Source organism: Nomascus leucogenys, chromosome 13 (genome assembly GCF_006542625.1).
Source record: "Nomascus leucogenys isolate Asia chromosome 13, Asia_NLE_v1, whole genome shotgun sequence".
NCBI lineage: Eukaryota > Metazoa > Chordata > Mammalia > Primates > Hylobatidae > Nomascus > Nomascus leucogenys.
The window spans coordinates 10906168-10927636 of NC_044393.1; the positions used below are offsets into that span (position 1 = coordinate 10906168).

Consider the following 21469-nt stretch of genomic DNA (forward strand, 5'->3'; position numbering starts at 1 on the left):
AGACCCTCTCCATTGCCTAGCAAGTGCATTTCATTAATTTAGAAAGATGCTGTGGAGAAAGTATGGACTCATCACCAAAAAGCTTCTCTGTCCTAGAGAAATCAAAGTGAAGAGCAGGCTCCAGGAAACAAGGTTGCTTAGCATTGCCTTGTATCTCTAGTCCAGTGTAGATTTTACACTGAACATTGAAAACTTGGTGAACTTTTCTGAAAATAGCTTGATCGGCTCCCAGTTAGGAGCAGATTCATGTCAGGCGCTTCTCCAAAAGTCCCCTCGGGTGTAGAGCTGGGGGAACGGGCATGTTGTACCATTTATGTAATGATACATGGCTGACCCTCCCCTCCCCCTTAAAGAAGGCAGAGAGAAATGATAGTCATTGCCGCCATGCAAAGTCGCATTGGAATTGTGGGGGCATTTTGGTTTTCATGAATTTTGAGAAGGGAACTGTGGGCACAAAACTACTGCTATTTGTCCTGACAAACTGCCTGTTCTGATGAATTAAGTGTCATGATTGTAACCCACGAATCCCTTTAGTTCCAGGAACAGAAAGTCTTCCAGACTTGCTTCGTGCCACATTTCCGAGGGTTCTAATGATATATGGAGAGGGCGAGCCATGTTACCAGGAGGCGAGTGGTCTAAGGGTAGCAGGAGCTGCCTGAGCCACGCTTTTGGAGGTGGGAGGTAATGCATATGTTAGAGACAGCCACACTTTACCGATTTCCCATTTTCCCTGGTGATAGCACCACCCTTTCCCCTCAGATAACTTTTTCTCAGAAATGTTCCATCTGAATAAAATTATTATCTCAAGCACATATTTTTTTTCTTTCCCATCAGCATTTCCTGTCCTCTCACCTTAAAAAAAAAACAGCACTGAGAACTTTTCAACCAAATGCAGCCATGTGGAGCTTGAGTTGTTTCAGATTTACACAGGCCCTCTGCTAACATCCTGTCGGGTGCTAAAATCCCGCAGCTGTTCTGCTGGGACCACCCGGCTAGCCACGGACCACATCTGACAAAATGATACTGCTCGCTTCCAGAACTCCTCACACAGTTATTCTTGGATAAAAGGTAAAGCAAATAGCAGGCCAACTGCTCACTGCTGCAGAAACAAAGTCCATCTAGCCATTTATCAAAGCTCGAGACACCGGTTTGCTTTAAACACAGACACCTCTCCCATTACAGCTTTAAACGATAACACGATATTATATCAGAAATGACAAATGGCACTGGGGGGGCCTAACCTATACACAATCGATACCTGCTCAGAAGTTAGAACCATCTTGAACATATCGACAGAAGGAACAGGAATTCTCATAATACTGCAATGTTTTCTTGGTGTTGTGTTGGAACCAGAGGCCAACGATATTCATCTGGGCGTGACATTTTTTCACCAGCGATGTGTAGCCCCCAGACGTGCGGCGAGTGTCAAATCATTATCACTGTCCTGTATCTATGCTATATTGGATTCTAAAAGGCCCAGGCCAAGGAAATTGATTAGGTTGCTCCCTCCACAGCTTAAAACTCATTTTGGCTATATACACACAAAGAAAGGGGCTCCTCGAACTACCAGGCTCCATGAAAAATGGCAGAAGTGTCATTAAGGAGATTATTCCCTAGGGGTTTCTTTCGACCTGGCCCCAAAATATATATTTTTATATATATATTAAAAACCCTAGTGTCCCTGCCCACACACTGCCCCCAAGAGGGGACAGGCTTTCATGTTTAGATTGCAAAGAAGTAACTCTCCCCCAAGTGATTGATGAGTGGAGATTGTTAATACGGCTGCTGCCTCCCTCCCCCGTGTGGTTGTATTTAGGTGGATGCCAGACAGAGAATGACTTGGAAATGGGATAAAAGACTCAAAGCAAAGGCAGGTGGCAGAGAGGAGAGGTGGTGTGATGAATGCCTGCAGGCAGGTGAAAAGAAACCATCTTCAATAATGGGGGTACCTCGGTTTGACATGCTGCCCTGAAAACAATACAGGTGGTGAGGATGGCAACCTGAGACCACTCAGAAAAAGTGAGATGGATGTGAGCACATATAGAGTCTTCTTCCTAGAGCTGACTGCTTGACCTCAAACCCTCAAACTATTACTTGCAGTATTTTATCAAAGACACAGACTTGCAGAGCTTCAAGCCTAGGGTTTCTGATTCAGTACATTTGCAGTAGGTTTTTGAAAGTTGTATTATAGAAAAGTCTTCAGGCAATTCTGAGTTTCAGCCAGGTTTGAACACCGACGGCTTAAACCGCTGGTGAGCTGGTAAATGTTTAATACCCAGCTCTAAAAGAATGTCCTAAATTGAAGCATTTGATGATTGTAATGGTATAATTATTCCTGCTGTGGCCAATTGCAAGGAGCCACTGAAGGAGATGGAAAGAGATGCACACAAATAGCAACAGCTGGACAACACGAGCTGGCCCCAGCCCTCCACCAGCTTATATCAAAGGGAAATATGAATCAAGTTAATAAGAGCATGTGATAGGGAGGAGTCAAATCAATGTTAGTCATAGTGAGAAAGGAGAGACATTGGAAGCGTTTGCAGCAGAGCTGAGTAAAGCCCTCCTTATGTCAGTAAGAAATCCACCCAAGTGCCAGTCCCAAGATGGCACCATTCACAGTAACCCTCGACTTGGACTAATGTTCACCTGAGTTCTAAAAGCCATGATGAAAGAATCAAAGTTAAGAGCCAACAAAATGATTGTAGTCTGATGATAGATATGGACAAAGTATCATTTAAAAACTCAATTAAATTACTGATACAAGCAAGGGATTATTAATTAGTGTTCAAACCATTAAGAAAATGGTTGAAGGGCAACTGAACATCCATTTAGCAAGAGAGTAGAGCCATAGAGATGACTTTCTAGCAGCAAGTGGGTAAACTATTGTACCTGTATAATGAAGCAATGCAGCAGCCGTCATATTTTCTTTTGTTTTTTTCTTTTTATGAGATGGAGTCTCGCTCTGTAGCCTAGGCTGGTGTGCAGTGGTGTGATCTCGGCTCACTGCAACCTCTGCCTCCTGGGTCCAAGTTCAAGCAATTCTCCTGCCTCAGCCTCCTGAGGTTTCACTATGTTGGCCAGGCTGGTCTTGAACTCCTGACCTCATGATCTGATCTGCCTGCCTCGGCCTCCCAAAGTGCTGGGATCACAAGCATGAACCACCTCGCCCAGCCACCATCATCTTAAGTCAGAGGCTATCACCAATTTTGGAGCAAACAGATTTTGTGTTTTCAGATGTATTGCAATAGAGCCTACATGTCTGATGTGTTCTAGAAAAATAAATGTCCAATTTGAACCCATGAGGTTTTATGCATCACTTCTACAGGGGATGGAGAAACAGGCTAAATGACAGTAAAAAGCTCCCAGACAAATTCAGAGGAAAGACATTCTTCAAAAGAATTGGCTCAACGTCTTCTATAATTCTGGGTTATAAAAAGATGAAAGATTTTAAAAAATGTATAAACAAAACAACTGGATAAAACATGTGTTCCTGAATTTAGGAACAGTCTGACCAATCCAGCTGAAAAGGACATTTATGGCATAACTGGAAGAATATGATTATGGTCTGAATATTTAAGCCTGTAATCCCAGCACTTTGGGAGGCCAACGCTGGCAGATCACTTGAGGCCAGGAGTTTGAGAGCAGCCATGGCCAACATGGTGAAATCCCATCTCTACTAAAAATATAAAAATTAACAAGGCATGGTGGTGCACAGTTGTAATCCCAGCAACTCAGGATCTGAGGCATGAGAATTGTTTGAACTCGGGAGGCAGAGGGTGCAGTGAGCCAAGATTGTGCTACTGCTTTCCAGCCTGGGCAACAGAGTGAGATTCTCTCCCCAAAATTATAAAATTAAAAGAACTAAAAACAATAAAAATTATTAAAATGAAAAATAGAGATTGTTGACTGAAAATAGCAGGTTATATAACAGCATGTCTTTTATAATCTTGTGTTTAAATATACATATATGCACAGAGAATATTCTGGAAGTGTGCACTGATGTTAGTAGTGTGATCTTTGGGTGATGGATGTTTTTATTTTCTTATTTATGTTTGTTTCTATTTTCTAATGCCTTAAAATTCACATTTTGCTTCTGTCATTTTAAAAAAGATTATTTTTAAAAAGGAATAAAATGCTCAGAAAAACAAGTACTGACCTCCAAAAAACATTAACTCCAAGATACGTTAAAATTCAGAAAAAGTAAGTCAAATGCATTTATCTCAGTGGTTTTGCTCACCACTGCATTCCCAGAAACACCGTACAGAATATGCCACACGGTAGCTGCTTAGCAAATATTTGTTGGTTGAATCAAATCCAAAAGTCATTACAAATTCTATAAAGGACAACTGACCTTGGTGATTGGGAAGGGGTGAAGGAAAGGGAGAACGCGTGGAAAGATGATTTATTTGATGATGCTGTGTTGCAAAGCCACAGTCCCACAAGAGGCCACAAAGAGAGAAAAATGGCAGATGAAGGCAGAATACAAGTTGAGATGCATTCAGAAGGGGAAGCAACTGAGAGGGAACTGACTGTTGGCCTTGGCATTGCACGTCTTCTGGATAGCGTCGTGGGCAATGGTGCTGCCAGGCAGGACTCCCTTCATCTCTCTCATGATAACACTCCTGAGGCCAACGGGGAGACCGGAGCCACCCACACCCCAAAAGCATCCAGAGAAGTGGATGCAATCTGCAGAGCAGCGTTGCTCTTACACCTTTTTTTCCTTCGAATGGTTGACCCATCCTGGCTACTCTCACAATGCTGCCTTGTGAAAATAAAAACTTAGAAAGACAATACTTTGTGTTGCCTCAAGATACAAGGCAGTGGCAGTGGCTGTGGCTTTAATTTCAGGAAATCAGGTCCCTAGTATGTCAGTCACTGATCAGCTGAATGTCTTATCCTGCATTCCAGGAAACTGCTGAGAGCTGTGTGTGATCAGTTTTCCGTGAGAAACGTGAGAGGAAGCTGAGTATATGTGTGTGTGTGGTTGTGTATGAAGGATCTGCTCACACACAGCTGAGGCTTGAATCCTGCCAAGCAGAATCGTCCCCCTACAATTTAAAGAAAACACTTTTTCAAGCCCCTGCCACAATCCCTGGCTATGCCCCGCTTTGGCTTCCACCTGCTCTGCATGTGGGTCACTGTAAATATCTCAGGCAAAGGGAATGGGGCCAGGCTAATATGAATACTGACCCGAACAGCATCTTCACTCAGGGACGCAGAAGACGTCCACGTCCAAATTCTTGGACTCCACACCCTTGTGCTTTTTCAATCAATCTTGACTTCAAAGAGGCCCTTGCATATTGGGAGACCTGAAATATTCTCGAGGGAAACACATCTTGAGAGCTTTGCCCGTAATATCCTTTGAACTTCTTCACATCAGCACAGGGTGGGAACGGTTGGGTTGGGAGAATGCCCTAATTTCATTGAAGTTTTGTCTCCCAGCCAGGGGAAGGGTCCTTTCTCAGCTGCCAGGGATCCAGTACACACTGTTCTTTCGGTAATGTTGAAAAATGAGTCTCAAACTCACCGCTTGCATGTCTTTTGCCCAGTACACCAAGTCCAAGGAGAAGTGGGGAGAACAGGCCACTTGTCCTGACTGAAAGGGTTTGTAAAGTTCCATCTTAACAATCATTAGATTTGTTCCATCTAGCAATCATTAAAACACCATGAGGTAACTTCATTAAATGTCAGTAAATAATGGTTTGTGTCTAAATTTGGGGTTATTAGAACATTGAACACACATAGGCTGTATCCCTGTTCAAACAGAGGAGAGACACACACAGAGAGAGAATGAATTACAGAGGAAAAGATGAGAGACACTCTTCTTTAAACCTTCTGGGAACAAAATTTGGCAGAAAACCCTCCTGGTAGTTGTTTTTTACTCTAAGCACGTTTATCAAAGGGAAAGAGAGAAGTTCAGATTACCAAAAGTTAGAGAGATTTTTTGGCAAAATGTGCATTTTAATTAATCATTAGCAGTTTTTAAATAATTTGATCCCTTTACTTGACTTAATACCATTAAATTAGCATTTAGTTAATAATTTGTAACTATTTGTTTAATGTCTGTTTAGACTGGAAATGCCATGAGGACAAACCCCGCCCACCTCGTTACCTCTATGCAGAGGTGGCTCATGACTGGATAATCCACTTTTGCATGGATCAGAGTACTTTGCCCATATTTGTTAAATGAATGAACAAATGAATGAATGACTGAAGCTCTAAAACCATGCTGGAGCCATAATGAAGATTTACTAAATATTGAAGGGAGAGAGAGAGGGAGTGAGGGAGGGAGGTGGGAGGGAAGGAAGGAGAGAAAAAATGATGGACGGAAGGAAAGAAGGAAGAAAGGCGGGAGTCAAGAGGGAAGTCAAGTGAGGAAGGGAAGAAAGAAAAGGAGGGAAGGAAGAAGAAAAGGAAGGAAGAGAGGGGGGGAAGGAGGGAAAGAAGGAAGAAAGGAAGAAAGGAAGGAAAGGAAGACAGGCCGGCCCAGGCACTATATGTGGCACATAGCAGGTGTTTGATGGGGCAATATGGACTGATGCATAATATCCTAAGATCATCAAGTAAAAAGTCAGAGAATTGAGGCCCACATGTTGCTACCATCACTTCTTCACCTATTTCATTTAATTTTTTTAAAACCATGTTTTGCTAAATTCAGTCTTTCTGGTCAGCCACACTGGCTGGCACAGCTGTTAATTTCTCTCTCTCTCCTTTTTTTTTTTTTTTTTTTTTTTGAGACGGAGTCTCGCTCTGTCGCCCAGGCTGGAGTGCAGTGGCGAGATCTCAGCTCACTGCAAGCTCCGCCTTTCGGGTTCATGCCATTCTCCTGCCTCAGCCTCCCCAGCAGCTGGGACTACAGGCGCCCACCACCACGCCCAGCTAATTTTTTGTATTTTTGGTAGAGATGGGGTAGAGACGGGGTTTCACCGTGTTAGCCAGGATGGTCTCGATCTCCTGACCTCTTGATCTGCCCGCCTCGGCCTCCCAAAGTGCTGAGATCAGAGGTGGGAGCCACCGTGCCCGGCCCACAGCTGTTAATTTCTAAATAAAAGCAATGACCCCCTACTCCTCACTCCTCAGAGCTCCTGATTTGTCAGACGCTTTTCTGTGTCTGTGGGCTCAGTCCATCTTTCAGACCTCTTTTTTCTGTCCAATGTATTTGTTTTCAAGAGAGATGCTGAACTTCTATTTGTTTCCTTTGATCTGTCAGAAACAGAATCCATTTAGACTTCCTTCCAGTCTGCTGTTTGTGGAGTAAATGTGTACACAGCAGCAATTACACCCCAGACACTCTTCTTGGAGCTGGGGTACCTTTGTGAAAAAAGAACAACATGGTCCTTTCCCTGCGGAGTCTATTGTCTTGTTGGGGAACAGATAAGGAACAAACACCCCCATGAACAATATCATTTCAGAGAGTGATCGGAGCTACGGAAAAGAGAAAAAGAGGTGTAGAGAAGAGATTCTTCATCTAGGGGGGCCAGGGAACGTTCTTCCAGGAGATGACAGTGAAGTTAGGAGAAACTTAAGTGCAAAAACACGAGACAGCGAAGAGCTGGGGAAAGGAGGAACATGTAAAAAAGAAAGGTGAGAAACGGTGGGGCACACCCAATGAAGGGGAGGGACCAGGAAATAAGGCAATTGGCTGTGGCTTTAGCTAAGTCTGAAGGGCAACCATCAGAGAGTCTGGATAGGAGATCATGGGATCTAATTTATGTTATTCTGCAAAACAAAAGCTCCAATTCCTAGGAGCCACATGTCTGACTCAGTAAGGCAGCTCCTTGTCCCTTTTTGCTTTTCGGTGTTAACAAGTGATCTTTTCATTTTATAATTTTTTTAATTAAAAAAATATATTTGGGGTAAAAGTGCAGATTTCTTACATACATATATTATGTTTTGGTGACATCTGGGCTTTTAGTGTACCTATCACCCAAATAGTGTGCTTCTAATCAAATATATTTCAGCAGGGTTAGGAGAAGGATGTTGGCAGTTGTGGCCCCCCCTACGTGAGTTTTAGAATTACAGAGTTCTCCAGGGTTGCTTTATTTATCCTGAGCACGCAAGACTGAACCAAAATCAGGAAGGGCTGCCCTGGTGTGATCCCTGCATAAAACTATATCTTACCCTGGACTTCAGCAAATTAATTTGTAAAACTGAAATGAAACCCAATTGGCTGAGTGACCAAGCCATTTCTCGGTGGTTTCTTCTACTTCGGGTTGTTCCCTTTGAGTATTCTGCTTTAGACAAAACAAACCGTCCCTCCAGGGAAAATGCCATCATCCTGGGAATTGGAACAAAGTTTGAATAGAGTAATAGATTCTACCCAAATGCAAAAATGTAATGAAAGATGGATTTTGGTAATGTGCTCTTTCTGCTGATGTGCTAACGAGATACAGTGTACAATTCTATCAACATGCCCAGGAGAAGATCCAAAGCCCTCCCTTTCTCCCAATCTCTTTCTTTTATCATAGAATCTCTGAAGCTACTGAAGTAATTAATGGGGAAAGTACTCAATGCCACATGAACCTCCTCCAATCATTTCCAAAATGGTTCGACATTCTATAAATGACGGTTTAGGTGCCTATAATACGCATCTAGTGAAATGCGTATTTTCCTTTCAGAAGGTGTTTCTGTTACGGTTGTTCTGAGCATCATGTGATCTTACAGTTGCTAGGGTAACTCTTTTTTAAAGGAGAACAACAGAGTAAATAAGCATGTAAATCGACTTTGGTGCTGTGTAAATTCTAGTGAATCTGTTATCGTTACCTTGACGATAAAAAAGCTGGCATTTATCTTCTCTGGCCCCCAGCATGCTTTAGTTTGAACTTAAATTTTATAAAATACATGTGTGGGTATGCCATAAGCTCTACAGATATCCATGAAGCAGTGCTGGTGAAGCGATATGTTCAACGGGCAAGGCCGCCTGGACAAGGACGATGGGTCACAGAAGAACCAGGGGAGGGAGTAGATGGAAGACCAGATGTTCAGAGTCAAGAGGTAATACCTGTCAATTATGGGCTATCACTCAGTAAGCCAACTCCGGTTGCACGTGAGCTTCTGTCCCGGGTAGTTTGTCCACCTGACGTCTCACCTATGACTTGTCTGGATCCTTTGGCATCCTAGCACTGAAATCTGCAAAGCTGCTTATGTACTTTCTGTAAGGTGAAAATTACGGATGCAGCACCTGTGATTAAGTCACGATGGCTAGAAGTAAAATTTGGTGAATATTTCTAAATGTTTTCCACCTTTCCCATGCACAGGTTTGATAATTTGTTCACCTAGTTTCCATTTTATAATTGAGGTTGGCAGTGGAGACCAAGACTAGATGTGGTGTGGGTCAATCTGGAAGAATTACTTGGAAGAAAATGAGAAAGAAACACTCAAATGAAATCCCTTTTGAGGAAGGAGATACTCTTTTACTAAAAAAAAAATAAATCAACATTTGTATCAATAAAGGTTGAGATCAGAAAATGTTTCCCTTTCAATGAGAAAGATTTGGACTGTGATGAAGATAAACTAAAAAGAAAACAGTTTGACCAAACGGCAAGGGTATGACTCCTTTCCCCTTTAAAAAAAATCACACTAAAAGTACAGCTTATGTTTCAAATGAGTGGATCCTCTGAATTGCAATGCAAAGTGCTTATGAAAACTTAAGATCTTACATCATTACTTCAAAGAGTACATGTGATAGGAATTCCTATAGAAGAAAATTAAAAAGGATATACATTGAAAATCCAAATTTATAGCAAATTCTGCATCTATCATTTGGCGATGCTATGACTGGATGCTATCACTATTTGGAAGTATCAAAAATATTACAAAGGAAAATTAAGCTTCATTTTACTCTATCTTCTTATAAAGTGAGGCCCACATCCTGGGGATGACTATTTCCTTAATGAGACTACGGGATTTTATCAAACCCCATAAAACATGATTGCATTTCCTTCACTCTGAAACCACCTTATTTTAATTTCTACATGAAATTGGGATGCAATTTGTGTGTACATTTAATATGCTAGGGTTCCTTCTCCACCTGTCACTCGCTCCTCCCCAACAAAGCTTTTGCCAAATCTACAGCATGTTTTACAATGCATAGAGTCTTAGGATTGAGGCAAGTACAATCAAGAGGAGTCAGGAGCTAAGATAAACAAAAGAACATGAAAACAGTGATGGTGATGCCTCATGTGATTAGCTCTATGGTCCCTTCCTCTTCTCAGAGTGACAGGCAGAAAAATCGACAGTTAATTCCAGATCCATCAGGGGCTGTGCCGCCTTTCTATAGAAATGATGAGTTTAGAGAGCAAGCTGCAAATGAGTGTCTGAGCACTCGTGGGAGGTGCCGAGTGTCATGGCAGAAGTTCGTGTGGCATCGCTGACTGCTGCATCCAAGAGATGATGGGGCCCTTCCAGAAGAGGAGCAGCAGGGTAGCGCAGAAATGGAAGGTAAAAGAGGTTAATTTATGGAAATTATCCAGGTCATGCAACCAGTAGGACATATCAAACAGCTTTAAGAGAGCAGCGGTGATGTATGTAGGATCTGAGTTTTAATAGGTCACGAGACAGTGACAGCTAACGGGAGCCAGGTAACTTTTGGAGACAAAAGCTAACATTTCCAGAGTGCTTACAATGCACCAGGCACTGTGCAAAGACCCAAAGCAGTGCGAGAGATACTGTGATCCCCATTTTACAGATGAGGAAATAGAGGCTCTGAGAGTTTCAGCATGAAGTCAGTAAGAGGCAACTCCTTCCAACAGTGGAATCAACTCCCACCTTGGGCACTGTAGGGACAGCACCTAGGAACTACATTATGTGTGGGTCTATGACCAGATTTTTATTTATTTTAAAATCAGAAGAAAAATAATGAACTTTTAGATGGAAGAAACTGCTTAAATATGGAATATTAACATATTTGTCTGTATACTAATGTAATCATAGGATATAATTTTTCGTATCTTTTTAAATGGGAGGGGCCCCAAAGGTAAAGGTGCCAAGGGTTCATGGAAAACCTAATGCGGCCCTGAAGACAGAACTGGAATTAAAGGGCAAGTCTAAAGCCTTGCTTCTTCAAGTGTGGTTTGAGGACCAGCCGTATGTGCACCAGTGAAAGCTCCTTGGAAATGTAGAATCTCAGTGCAGATCTGCTGAATCAGAATCTACATTTTAATGAGATCCCCAGTAGATTCATATGCACATTAAAATTTGAGATGCACTCGACTAAATCCTGAACTAACAATTTATACTAACTCTTCATCTTCACATGAGCCACTGCAATTTTAACCTATATTGGAATCTAAAACCATGCTGGGTAAGGACAGGGCTTTTCCTGAGAACTGGTTTAGGTGTCCTTATACCCCTGGTAAGGCAGGTAGGTTACAAAGATGCATACAGTGGCTGGATCAGTGGCTCACACCTGTAATCTCAGCACTTTGGGAGGCTGAGGCAGGAGGATCACTTGAGGCCAGGAGTTCGAGGCCAGCCTGGACAACATACTAAGACTCCCATTTCTACAATGATAATAACAAAAAATGATAATAACAAAAAATTTCTACAATATAATTTCTACAATAATAACAAAAATAAATACATAAAGAAACACAACTCCTGGCCGGGCACAATGGCTCATGCCTGTAATCCCGGCACTTTGGGAGGCCGAAGTGGGTGGATCACGAGGTCAAGAGTTCGAGACCATCTTGGCCAACATAGTGAAACCCCATCTCTACTAAAAATATAAAAATTAGCTGGGCGTGGTGGCGCATGCTTGTAGTCCCAGCTACTTGGGAGGCTGAGGTAGGAGAATCACTTGAACTCAGGGGCCGGAGGTTGCAGTGAGCCGAGATTGCACCACTGCACTCCAGCCTGGTGACAGACTGAGACTTCGTCTTAAAAAAAAAAAAAAAAAGAAAGAAGGACAACTTCTAAATGAAAATATAATTTAGAGATAACAACATTGATTAAATCACTAATATCCTATTACTCTTGACTTAAGCCCTGTGAAATAATTAGGGAGTTTTGTACCAGTACCGGTCACCAACTCCAGTAATCAATGCTGTAGGAAAGACGCACAAGTTAGGAGTCCTCAGTCATGTTGCCTTGGTTTTTCATTCTAACAATGCTCCCTAGCAACCCTCAATTAAGAGGGCTTTGAGAAACCTGCCCGCTGGCTCCCTGCACTGGGGAATGAGGTGAGATAAGCCTAGCAGACACCTCCTCCCAAAAGGATTCTAGAGCGGTCCCTCTGACACCTGCTGGCTACAGGTGTTCAGCAACTTTTAAGGATGAGGGCAAAGAACTATTTCAGTCTACGAGGCATCCTTTGAGGCTTATTAGGGAGAAGCTACAGACAGGAGGGGAAAACGGGTAAAAGAAAGAGGGAGAGAAAATAGGAGGAAAATGTGGAAAAGGCATTTGAGAGGGAAAAGCCTGACGATGACCTTAGAACTAAGGGGCAGTAACTCCAGCAGTTCAGCACCTGTTGTCAAACACCTTGTGAATGAAAGAGCAAGGAGAGAATTTAACTCTGTCTAGTCAGTGTCAAATATCTGGATTAAAGTGGTGTGTGTGTACACTCGTCTTCTTCACAGCACTTGTAATGATCTGAAATTACGTTGTTTATTTATTTACGTTTTTACTCTGGGTCTCCTTTGCTAGCAAATAATCTCCATGAGAATAAGGCTCTGTTCTGTTCACTGAAGGATTCCCCACACCTGGACAGGCAGCTGGCACGTGCCCAGCGAAGTTTAGCTGAATGAATGCAACAAAGGTTGGGGGAAGTCGGTCTTTGTGACACACTAACCAAGTCTATAGGTCGAGGTACCACCAATCTGAATCCAAGGAATCTAGAGGAGCCGATGGAACTTCTCATTCTGGCACTAATTCCTGATTCACTGCATGGCCTGGAGCAGCCACTATCTGCCCTACCCCAATCCACCCTCTGCCTCAGCTGCTTATCTGTGGGAGACGGATGAGAAGACTGACCTGACTTCCCTCGGACAGACAAGATAATGTGTGCATGCTCTGAAAGCAGTGCCATGCTTCCTGGAAGAAAGCTGTTGATATGAGCACAAGGGTGTGTTTCCTTCTGGCCATTGAACATCAGACAAAACCACCAAGGGCCAAGGCAGAAGAAGAAAACGCCCAGGGGGCCAGGTGCAGTGGCTCACACCTGTAATCCCAGCACTTTGGGAGGCCGAGGCAAGTGGATCACCTGAGGTCAGGAGTTCGAGACCAGCCTGGCCAACATGGTGAAACCCAGTCTCTGCTAAAAATACAAAAAATTAGCCAGGCATGGCGGTGGGCATCTGTAATTCCAGCTACTTGGGAGGCTGAGGCAGGAGAATTGCTTTAACCTGGGAAGAGGATGTTGCAGCGAGCCGCGATCGTGCTATTGCACTTCAGCCTGGGCAACAAGAGCGAAACTCCGATGGAAAAAAAAAAAAAAAAGAAAGAAGAAGAAGGAGAAGGAGAAGAAAAAGCCCGGGGAGCTATAACATAGTCAGGAATCATCCACATGCTGCCCCTGTTACGTCTCATTCTAAAAGCCAGCAAACAGAAGCTCATCGAGAGAAAGACATTTGTAAAATAATGAAAAAACAAGGAGCCAAGAAAGATTATTTATTCAGACCCTCAGAAATGGGGTCTATGCAATTTCCTGTTCATTTTTCTTCTATTTTTCTCCTGCTCTTGATCCATTTCCTCCTTCATGCTCCCTCCTTCCTACCACTATGCCATTTTTGTTTGGGACCCAATTTAAAAAGTCCTGCATTTCTCTGGATTTGTCTAAATATTACTCTGGGACTTCCCCTCCTTGGACTTGAATCACCCCAAATTCCATTTTACGTTTTCCCTTGTTGGAACCCACGTGACCAAGGCAGAGCCTAAAGGAGAATAACCCTGAGCATGTCCCAGAGACATGGGCGTCATGATAGCTAAGCCTCGAGTGCCAGGCTTGACAACTCAGAGCTTGATAGGCATCCACCCACCAGTATTATCATTCTTGCTCTGCAGATAAAGAAGGTGGGTGCTGAGTCCTACAAGGCACACAGTTAGTAGAGGCAGATTTGAAAATGAGCCCAGTCCATCTGCAACCCATTCCACTGGCCCCAATTTAATTAAAAATGCTGGAACTTATTCGACATGGCCTATGAAGGGTTGCTTTTGACAAATAGCAAGACTTATGGTTGAGTCCCCAGGTCTCAACTGCTAGTGGGGTTTGTGAAAGTTTCTCCTTAGATCTGAAGTTCAAGGCAAGGCATCCCTTGCTTTTCTTTTTCTTTTTCTACTTGATTTTATTCTTCATAGATTTAAACATTACCCAAGGGGCCAACTTTCCCCTTAATTCTCTATCAGCTTCTGGTTGGGCATACAACCTTATCCTAGCTCTAATGCTTTGTTCTTGCTCTAGCTCATTTGACATCTCTCCCATGCTAAAGCCATTAGAGCTAGGACAACACACAGATAAAGCCATGCTGGTCGCTCCAGCATCCTGAGATGTCTCTTCCTCTCCATTTCCCCTTCCTCTCCCTCCTGAATTTCCCTGTGGTCAGGGCCATGCTTTCATGGGTATGTGTATGTGCGTATATGTCTGTCTGTATGTGTCTGTGTATACTTTGAAGTTGTATCTAAAATTACAGAAAGTATTACATGGACTTTGTAAAACACACACACAAAGGTATAAAATGTAAACAAAACAAAACAAAATCCTGGGTGCCTTCCGTACACCTTCCTGCCAGCGCCAACCCCCAAACCATCACCGTGTATGGTCTCCTATCTTTCCAGAACATGATCATGCATTTACAAAAATACTTTCTAGCTACCTACCTGCCTACCCACCCACCCATCCATCCCCTTTTCAGTTACACAACTGTTCAGACTGTTGACTGTTTCATTTAACAATATACCTAGAAGCTTGATCCATATGGATCTGCATTATTATTATTAATTATTAATTTTCTTTTGAGATGGAGTCTCATCTTGTTGCCCAGGCTGGAGTGCAGTGGCACTACGTCGGCTCACTGCAACTTCTGCCCCCCGGGTTCAAGCGATTCTCCTGCCTCAGCCTCCTGAGTAGCTGGGATTACAGGTGCACACCACCATGCCTGGCTAATTTTTTGTATCTTTAGCAGAGACGGGGTTTCACCATGTTGGCCAGGCTGGTCTCGAACTCCTGACCTAGTGATCCGCCTGCCTCTGCCTCCCAAAGTGTTGGGATTACAGGTGTAAGCCACAGCGCCCAGCCTCCGCTTTATTATTATTTAAATACTTACCTAGCATTTTAGCAGGTGGATAGGATATAGTTTATTTGGCCAATCCTTTACGGATGGACAGTTTGGTGATTTTTATTTTAATCTGCTTTATTTTATTTTGTTAAAGTTATTCCCCCTGGCCTTCCATCATTTACTCCTGTTCTCAGCTAGACTGTAAGCTTCTTGAAGGCGGAGCTCTATTTAATAGTAGCAGCTACAGTTGATATTTCCTTGTGCTGGGAGCACTGTGTTCATTGTGTGTCATGCACCAGCTCAAGACCATTATGAGACAGGTACTGCCATTCCTCCACTGTACAGAAGAGGAAATTGAGGCTTACAGCAGGGAGGGTAATTTGTCCAAGGTTATACAAATGCAAAGTAGATTCAAACCCATAGAGCTTGTCTTCAGAGCCTGCCTCCTATCATTCCTCTCTACCTGCTGTGTGGAGTCCACTCTCATGATTTCCTCGAGTTTGCTAGTGTTTCTTAGCCATGTTCAGGTCCAGAGTCAGTCTTCCAAGACACAGATCCTGGCTTTCCCTCTTTCTAGCCGTGAAGCTTTAGCAAGTCACCAGAACGCTCTGTGCCTCAGTTTCCCCTCTGTTAAACAGAAATAATGATAGTACTCACCTCACAGGATGGTTGTGAGGATTTAGCAACATAATCTGGCCCAGAGGAGGCACAGAGTCAATTTTACAAGTGATTCGAGCTTAGACTCCGGAGTAAAAATGCCATAAATATTTGTTGAACACTGTAAGTCTGGGAACTTTTTCTTTTCTCTCTTATTTCTTCCTCCTCTACCCACAGAGCAGCTTAAACTGTTAACTGACTAGAATTTTCCTAAGACATCTTTTAAATATTTTAAATCTAAAAAATAAAAATAAAACCCAAACAATAGCTGGAGTTCAGACATAGCAGGCATCTTTAAACTAAAAGAGCTAGAAGGAAGATTCGGCCAATTGAAGAGGAAACAAACAGAAAAAAAGAAAATCCTCAAAAGGCTTTTTATTAATTGATCACATGTAGCATATACTTGGAATTGAATTGGGAAAAACACTTACATTCTGCCCTTGTCCTCTTGGGACTTACACTTTAATTCACTAAAACCAACCAAAATTGATATGGTTCAGAGTTTAAAGTGGATAGACATTGCTTTATAATTCATATCTAAAATGACCCTCTTGTTCTAGGCAAAGTGAGATAGACAGAAAAATGACAGGGCTTACTGGATAAACTGAGATATGCATACAGCAATCATTTTTTTTCCTAGTAAGTTACAGTGATTTTTAAGGCTTCATGTCTTTTTGGTTCTTTTTTTGTTCCCCTTTATCCATACGAGGCAGGATGACTTATTAATCTAACTATAAATTTCTTCTTTAGGTTGCAATTTTCATTTAGGGGGGAAAGCCCTTTTCATATTAATGATCTGTATCATTTGTAGTAACAATACCTTTCTCCCTTTGTTTAAGAAAAAACAATAATAATGATAGTCATAAAAAGTAGACTTTCCATATCAAAGTCAACCAGAAAATAAATGAGAAAAACATATATTTTGATACCATGTTTTAGCCTCAGAAAAGTCAACAAAATTATTTTTATTATATATAAAACATATAGCTCCTGCATATAGCTCAGAATCAATTAATTTAAAGTAATAATTTGTACAAACACCCTCACAAAAATTTTAAAGGGTATTAAACACCCTGTTTTATAAACATAACACTTAATTTAGGAAAAAAAAACATTTAGAAGGTAATGCATTTAGGATAAGTGCACAACACATGAAAATAATAAATGAAATTTTCCCAGTTTAGAAAATGAATGTAATTAATTAACATTTAAATTACATTTTTAATTGCAATCATGCCCTCCCAGGGGACTCATAAGGGACCATAATTGCAATTAAAAGCATGTGGATTAGATAATAAAACAATGCACACTGTCTGAAATGTGCGATTTAAAATGGAAAACAGACATTGTTATCGGCACATCTAACTTAATTGTAGCCATAAAGCAAATGTGCTGTACAAAATAAAATTCACATACGGGAACATTTAATTCTGGAGTCTCTTAAAGGGGACACGCTTGAGAGCACATTTTATGACAGGTTCTGTTGGAAACAGCCCTTTAAGGCTTTCGGATCGAGGGCTGGTGCCTTAATGTTTTTGCATTAATAAAAGCGAAGCTGAATGTTCCTATTAAAACACACAGATACATTTAAGTAAGAGATGAAACTCGATGTCTAAATTTAAGCTGCGGTGCATGATTCTATTAGCTGGACAGACTGTAAGGACATGTAATTTTGAAACTATGTCTTTTTGTGTTTTCTTTTTTTTAATTACTTTTTTTCTTTTCATTTTTTATTGCCTTTCCTTCTTTTTGAGAGGAGCACCATGAAAGGTGTGGAGATTTGAGTCTGGAGGAGGGACAGCCAGAGACATGTATCTTGGGCACGGCTAGAGCGGGGCCCAAACACCACTCTGACGTCCTAACATCCAATATCCCTCACCTTAAGGAAGACAAACCAATGCCCTTTCATTATATAAAGGTCTCCTATTTTAGTACTATTAAGCTCAGCATTATTTGATTAAGAAACCTTTTTTCGTAACACACATTTCAGCGTTCACAACTGGGGTTACATTTGCCAAAGTCTGGAGACATTCTCTGATTGTCACAACCTGGGGGAGAAGTGCTACCATCATCCAGTGGGTGGAGGCCAGGGATGCTGCTGAACAGTGTACAGTGCCCAGGACAGCCTCCCTGGCCCCCTGCCACCACCATCATAGCAGGAGAGTATCTGGTTCAATAGCGTCAAGGTTGTCAAGGTTCAGAAACCCGGGTTCATCTTAGGAGAGAGAAGAGATGCCAAACTTCTAAGGAAGCAGACTCAGATTTTGGCATATGCTTGCTAGGAAATACAGAACTGTATCTATCCTAAGAGGTAATGAACAAAACTCTTTCAGAATCGCATTACAGTAGATACAGGCTGCAGTCTACTGCTTCTTAGCCTAGATGTCAATTTCATTTGCTAATTTATGAGGAACAGTGACTCTGTTTACAGTATAAATGTTAACATGAAATTAGGAGTGGCATAGCCCTAGAAAAGCAGTGTAATTGAAAGACAAAGTCTAGACTTCGGGGCTGAATAGATCTCCATTCAAAACCTGGCTCTGTAATTACTAGCTATGTGGCTCTGCTAGAGTTGATTTTCCTCTGCAAGCCTCAGTTTTCACATCTGTTTTCCAAACAGTAGTTATGGCATTCTTGTCTTCAATGGTGGTATGCAGATCAGAAAAAATGGGCATATATATGTAAATATACACACTTATACACACATACATTTATTGAATATATTTACTTATGAATGTATAAGTATACATACTGTACACTGGATACAGAACTGTGTCTAAATATACATAAGTATAATATACAATGTATATATAGGCACATACCTTGGGCATGCACATGTGCAAAATTTATTAATTGATATGCAAATTTCTATAAAAATAGACAACTATTCTCGAGACTTGAGTTCTTGACACTGTGAAGAACTGATACAAACTGGATTCTGTTTAAAAAGGGGAGGGGGAATGACATCTAATTCTTTTGACAAGTTTAAATTTACATATATGCACAGTTCAGTGCATTCTACAAACTCATTCATGCAACAGATTTTTTTGAGGGGCTTACGATATGCCAGGAACCGCGCTAGCCTTGGCGATGTAGTTAAAAAAGAGAGTTGGAAGAAAAGGGTTTTAGGTAGATAATAAAACATCTGGACTTTATCCTAGGACAATGGGAAATCATTGATGACTTTGGGCAAAGAATTAAAACCAACAGATTTGCATTTCCTGAGATTACTGAGCAACATAGAGCATTGGTCAAAGAAGCATGGGAGACTGGAGTTCAACATGGCCGGAGCAATGGTGTTGAGAGGCCAGAAGCTGGTACAAGCATGGCTTGGAGAGTTTACCAGATTGGAGGAAGAGCTGAAACCAGCTGACAATACAGTTTTTGTTTCAAATAAAGCCCAGAAATGTGAGAACCAACTCTCAGTTTCTTAACCTAATCAAGGGCAGTAAAAATGAAGACTTAAGACTACTTAGATCTGAGACCAGTGAGTCCTAGATACCTATCTACTCCACTTACCTAGAGTGAGTAAAAATTACAGATTCTTGAACCTCATTCAGATCTCTCAAATTGGAATGGATGGACAGGACGTGAGTCTGTAATTACAGGAGTCTGTAATTCTGATGCTTGGCATGTTTAGGGAAGACTGTACTGTCATAAATATTGTTTATTTGTAATTCAGGTTATAAATCAAAAAGATTTTGAACATTATTCAATAAACTGAAAAACTGATATCTAGGATGATAGCAGAAGTGATGCTATCTGTTTGCCAAATCCTATTTCTTCTTTCTCTTGCTACAGGAAGGCCACTCTTCCCAGTTTCTGGCCAATGGGATGAGGGAAGAATTGATGGGCATCAGTTACAGAAGTCATTCACACCTTCAATGGTTTTGGAAGCCACATGCTCCAGATGGCAGAGCCACCCTGGAAAGAAGGTTGCATCTGAGTCACCACGTGGAGATCAACTTTGTACGTGTGAAAAAGAAATGTTTACTGTGTTGGGCCACTGAGACGTTTAGCTGTTTGTTTCACCAGCTAGCCTTAATTATCCTAATACAAGGAGACAGACAAGCAAAAACATCTTTCAGAGTACGTCATGGAATCCATATATATTCATTCAATTTTTCCAATATTCATCATAAGTTTTCTAAGGCAAAGTCTCTGAATAGCCAGCCATAGATGTTATTTCTAGCTTCAGGATTGGTATATTTGAGTGGATTTTAACTCTTTTGGAGTTTAACAAAGAACACATTCCATTCTCATAAACTAGACTATGTGAATAAGCCAGTGGTTTTCACTTGGCAGGTGGGGAGGTTGGCTCCTAGGGGACATTGAACAATGTCTAGAGACATTTTTGTCTGTCACAGCCTGAGGTGAGGTGCTAGTGGCATCTGAGGGTAGGGGCTACACATCTGACAATATACAGGACAGCCTCCATCAGCAAACAACTATTCAGACAAAAATGTCAACAGTGCCATTGGACAAACCCTGAACAAATCAAATTGAGAGTGCACTTGATCTCGGGGACTGAGGTTTGCTTGCCCTTCTGGACGTAATCACACATCCATGATGCCAAAAAGAACAGTGACCAACTGATGCCAGACAGACCCTGCAGTCCAACAAATCAGGTTGCCCATGCCTGGCAAGGTGGCTATTGCCACTCCCTGCCAGATTGTGGCAGTCAGTTTGTCAGAAAGACAGACAGAAATGTACCAGGGACTTTTTGTCACCTGGGCATAAAGAAACACCTCGAAAGACAGTTATTCACATGTTCAACTTTGTCTTCTTTATTCCAATTTGGTGCTAATGTCACATTTGTCATAACTTCACATGACTCTACGGGGGATGTAACACCCTATCCAGTGGGAGCGTGCATTGACAGGTGCTGCAAAGTCCACCTCTCTGCCACCTTCACCACTTGCACCTCTCATTCAGACACACATGGCCTCCATGAAGAACAATTTGAGATTGCAATATTTAAGACATTATGAATTCAACTGCCATCCAATTGATACGATATGAGGAATACCTAGAGTCCCTTAACACACACACACACACACACACACACACACACACACACACACACAAGCAAGCAAACAAACAAAACATTACTCCCTACCATTCTCCACCCTGACACAAAGTCTGATCTCAGCACAGCTTGGTGACTGTGAGAATGAGTGATGGGGTCAGACAAACATAGGTTTGAAGCCTGACTTCCCTGCTTCCTACCTGTGATTTTAGGCAAGTTATTAAACATGCCTGAGCACCAGTTTTCTCACCTATATGGTAAAAATAATGTCCGCCTCATATGGTTGGTGTGAAGATCAGAAGAGAAAATGTATATAAAGTGCTCAATTTAGTGTCTGGTTACAGTAAATGTAAACTATATCCTTCCTGACATAGAATAAAAGCTCTCCTCCATAGACAGCATAGTCATATGTGACTTGGCCTCTGCTGGCCTCTACATTCATCTTCCTACTTTATTCTGGATTCACTGAGCTCCAGCCACCATATTTCTTTTCCAGAAAGAACAAACCCATCTCATTCTCACCCCAGGACCTTTGCACCTGCTGCTTCCTCTGTGTAGAAAGGTCTTCCTC

General features: G+C 41.8%; 1 protein-coding gene and 1 long non-coding RNA gene across 3 annotated transcripts in view; one reads left to right on the plus strand and one right to left on the minus strand.

Annotated features, from left to right (window-relative positions):
• The window catches only part of TSHZ2 (teashirt zinc finger homeobox 2), a 518841-nt gene that overhangs the window by 302250 nt on the left and 195122 nt on the right, over positions 1-21469 (minus strand). The window contains exon 1 of one of the 2 annotated variants that reach the window (XM_003252946.4): positions 2890-3283. The exons of the other annotated variant lie outside the window; for it this stretch is intronic. Coding sequence (XP_003252994.1) covers positions 2890-2920 — 31 coding nt within the window. The 5' untranslated portion in view covers positions 2921-3283. Of the gene's footprint in view, positions 1-2889; positions 3284-21469 lie in introns of those variants that run through there. 2 annotated transcript variants of the gene reach the window in all.
• Positions 9055-19877, plus strand: LOC105740717. The gene is made up of 2 exons (XR_001116806.2): positions 9055-10440; positions 19671-19877. It is a non-coding gene; the product is annotated as an uncharacterized LOC105740717 (long non-coding RNA).